This window comes from Myotis lucifugus, unplaced genomic scaffold (assembly GCF_000147115.1).
Source record: "Myotis lucifugus unplaced genomic scaffold, Myoluc2.0 scaffold_124, whole genome shotgun sequence".
Taxonomy (NCBI): domain Eukaryota; kingdom Metazoa; phylum Chordata; class Mammalia; order Chiroptera; family Vespertilionidae; genus Myotis; species Myotis lucifugus.
Window position 1 is genome coordinate 1,885,800 of NW_005871172.1, and position 3,399 is coordinate 1,889,198.

The 3,399-nt window shown below is 44.0% G+C and overlaps 1 protein-coding gene across 1 annotated transcript in view; it reads left to right on the forward strand.

Annotated features, from left to right (window-relative positions):
- Positions 1–496: 496 nt before the first annotated feature.
- ABCC8 (ATP binding cassette subfamily C member 8) overlaps positions 497–3,399 on the forward strand; it is a 77,908-nt gene continuing 75,005 nt past the window's right edge. The window contains 1 exon segment of the mRNA XM_023758161.1: positions 497–524. Within this exon segment, the coding sequence (XP_023613929.1) occupies positions 497–524 (28 nt within the window).

The window sequence follows — 3,399 nt, forward strand, 5'->3', positions numbered from 1 at the left end:
CAGCCTTCTGCTCAGGGAATTAGAGCTGGGGGGGGCGGGGGAGGGCAGGCAGGTTGTTCAGCAGCACCCCATCTTCCCTGGCCTCAGCCCCAGCTCTGGCAGGGCCCTTCAGGCCCAGACAGCTGGGGCAGCCATCAGTGGCCAGGCTGTGCCAGAGAGAGGCATCCTCTTTGCAGAGCCCAGATGGAGGCCCTGCTGTGGTGTGGCCCCAGGTGGGGGAGGGGTGGGTCAGCACACCTATCAGGATCCCTCAGCGCTGGGCAGATCATGAACTGTCCTTGTAAAGCTCACGTGCAGTCACTTCCCTCTGTCACTAATGGGGGTTCTCTCCAAAGCAAATCACCACGGGTCATTTGTGTGGCTGCCTTACCCACAGGGTGAGGCCCCGGTCAGCAGAGCTCCCTCACTCGCGTGCTCCCATCTGGCCTCCTGACTGATGCCAGCGACCGATGCCTGACTGGGACTGTCCTTTGGTTTCTAACACAGAAAAGGCAAAATGCACCGAGATGCAGGTTTCCCCAAAGGTCTGTTTTTTGGGACCTGTGCTCTCTCCTCAGGAGACAGTCTCAGAGGCAGGAACGTCCTCAGTAGGCCCCGCACCCCTTGGGGAGGTGGTTAACAGCATAGGCTTTGGAACTGGGCCTAATTGGCTTTGCATCCCTTCTCTTCCAATTCCCAGCTGTGTGACCTTGGGAGAAGACGTGATTCCTCTGAGCCTCAGCCTTCTCTGGTAATAGTGACTACTAAACAGAGTTACTCTGAGGTTTAAAACAGGGAAAGTGTGTGGCACATACTAACCATTAACAAATGTTGGTGAAACAAAGACAAAAAAATCTTATTCTCTGCCCGATCCCCCATTTATCCATCCAGGAAGAGAGCAGGTTTGAGGATGGTCAGCAGCTTGGGAAGGGAAGCAGACATGCTTGAGAAATCCTGAATGGCTATGTAGACTGGATGCAAATGCTGAATTGCTCTGGCCACTGACAGCTGCCCCAGCTGTCTGGGCCTGAAGAGCCCTGCCATGAGGTGCTGTTGAACAACCTGCTCCCCAGCCCCCGCCCCAGTTCCTGTTCCCTGAGCAGAGGCTGTCTGGACCCAAATTCTATGCTGGGGAACTTTACATCCCAGGATTACACGACCAGCCGTGACCTTGGGCAAGTCAATCTTTCTGATCCTCTACAAACTCATGGATCATATGAGTGAGAAAGCCTGGCTCACAGTAGACCTCATGTCAGGCTTTTCCATTTTCAGATCAGCTGAGGGCTTCTTGCCTGAAATCCTAAGACATGTATTGATTTTGGTCTGGTTTTATTGAGATATACCTGACATATAACATTGTATAAATTTAAGATGCACAACATAATGTTTTGGCATATGTATATTGGGAGATGATTACCACAATAAGGGGCACGTTTGTTAAAGAGGCTGTGTGGAAGAAAGGAAGAGGAGATATACAATAACACGTGAGGGAGACCGTTGGGGGCAGAGAAATGGGGGGATTTTACTAAGTTTCTGCTGTGAGGTGTGAAAATTACAACCTTCCACCTCCCCTAGAAGAGTTCAGCAAAGCCTCCATTTGTAACTGATGGGCTGGGGATCTTTGGGGGGATGCAATGGGGAGGCTGAGTTCGACCTCAAGTGGCCTTAAGGTGTAGAGTACCCAGGTCACGCATGGAAAAGCCTTCCGAGCTGTGTTACTGTAGTGAGGGTGATCTTGGACCAAGACTTAAATAGACAGAAACAAGAACTTTATTTAATTTCTATCTCAAGCTCCCATTCTGCCAAGCTGGCAGAAAGCATTAACACTGGGCTTTCTTGGAGTTCTTTCCCCACCTCCCCAGTTATGTGGTGCCAAGATGCTGGAAATGGTGCATCTTGTTCCTGGGCTCCTTACCTCTGTCGGTCTGGTGGTAAAATATATTTTTAAAAAAAGATTCTTTTCTCTAAGACCTCTAGCAGAAAGGAGGGAGACAAGCCTAGCGCTGTCGTCAGTGGTCAGCCCTGTCTGTCTGAGAATTAAGGGAGTGGAGAAATACAGGGGCAGGAGGGGAGGCAAAGACAGAATGCTTGCATCCTGGTGCACATTGAGCCATGCCCATTGCTGATCCTAGCTGGCTTCACAGGAATAGCTTCCAAAATGTTCTGCGGTCAAAATAAAATTATAAATGCATTTATGAGAAAACAAATAAAGATGAAAACTTTATATGTGCTTAAGAAATTAAAGAAAGAACAACATAAAATAAATTTAAAACAAAAGGAGAAAAGTTTTAGTGAAGATAAAAAAGAAATAAATGAATCAGAAAACCAAAAGCCAAATCGATTTTAATACTAATATTAACTCTGGCTGTTTAAAAAGTGCATTGTAATAGACAAATCTCTGGCAAATCTTATTAGTAAATTCTAAGAGATCACACAAACAAACTATAAATGTGAAGAGATCATAATCAAAATATGACAGCTATTAAAAATTAGATAATATGATGGTCAACAGTATGTGATAAATTTGAAAATCTAGATAAAATGCCCCAAGTCTTTAAAAATATTTTTTTATTGATTTTAGAGAGGAAAGGAGATAGAGAGAGATAGAAACATCAATGATGCAAGAGAATCATTGATCAGCCGCCTCCTGCATACCCACCCTGGGGATTGAGCTGGAAACCTAGGCATGTGCCCTGACCTCCTGGTTCTTAGGTCAACGCTCATCCACTGAGCCACGCTGAGATGAATTGCCCCAAGTTTTGAGCAAAAGTATCCAAATTATTTTTTCAAAGGGTAGGAAATTTGAAAAGAAAAAGGAAAAAAAAGATTTGATAATGGAGGTAAAAATCTACCAGGCTCAGAAAATTGTTAGGCCTAGTTCCAAATACTTTTAACTAGTAGATAATTCAAATGTTGTTTTAACTGCTGCAGAGTACAGAAAGCTTCTGAAATGATCCCTATGAGGCTAACCTATCCTTGAAACCAAAACTAGATGAGTACAGCTCAAGAAAGGAAACACATACATAAGAATACAGGATTTTGAAATAAAGTGTGAGCAAACTGTATGTCCTACTACCTATGATGACTTGATGCTAAGAAGGGTTTACATCCAGAATTCAATAATTATTCCCCATTAGTAAACCTATTAAATGTCCTTTGCAATAATAAATTTAAGAAAAATCTTACGACCATTATGATATATTAAAAAGAGTGGCAAACGGCAAAGTTTCTTGATTCCTGTAGCCCTTGCCTAGAGTTTCATTTTTGTGTGTGACCTATTAGCTGTGGGACCTCAGACAAGTGACTTGGTCTAAATCTTATTTATTAGTAAAATGGGGGTTGTTATGGAGATTAAATGAGATAATCCTAGTAACGTTTGAATTCCAGAATCTGGTTGTCATGGTTTTCTACTTTTTCCTA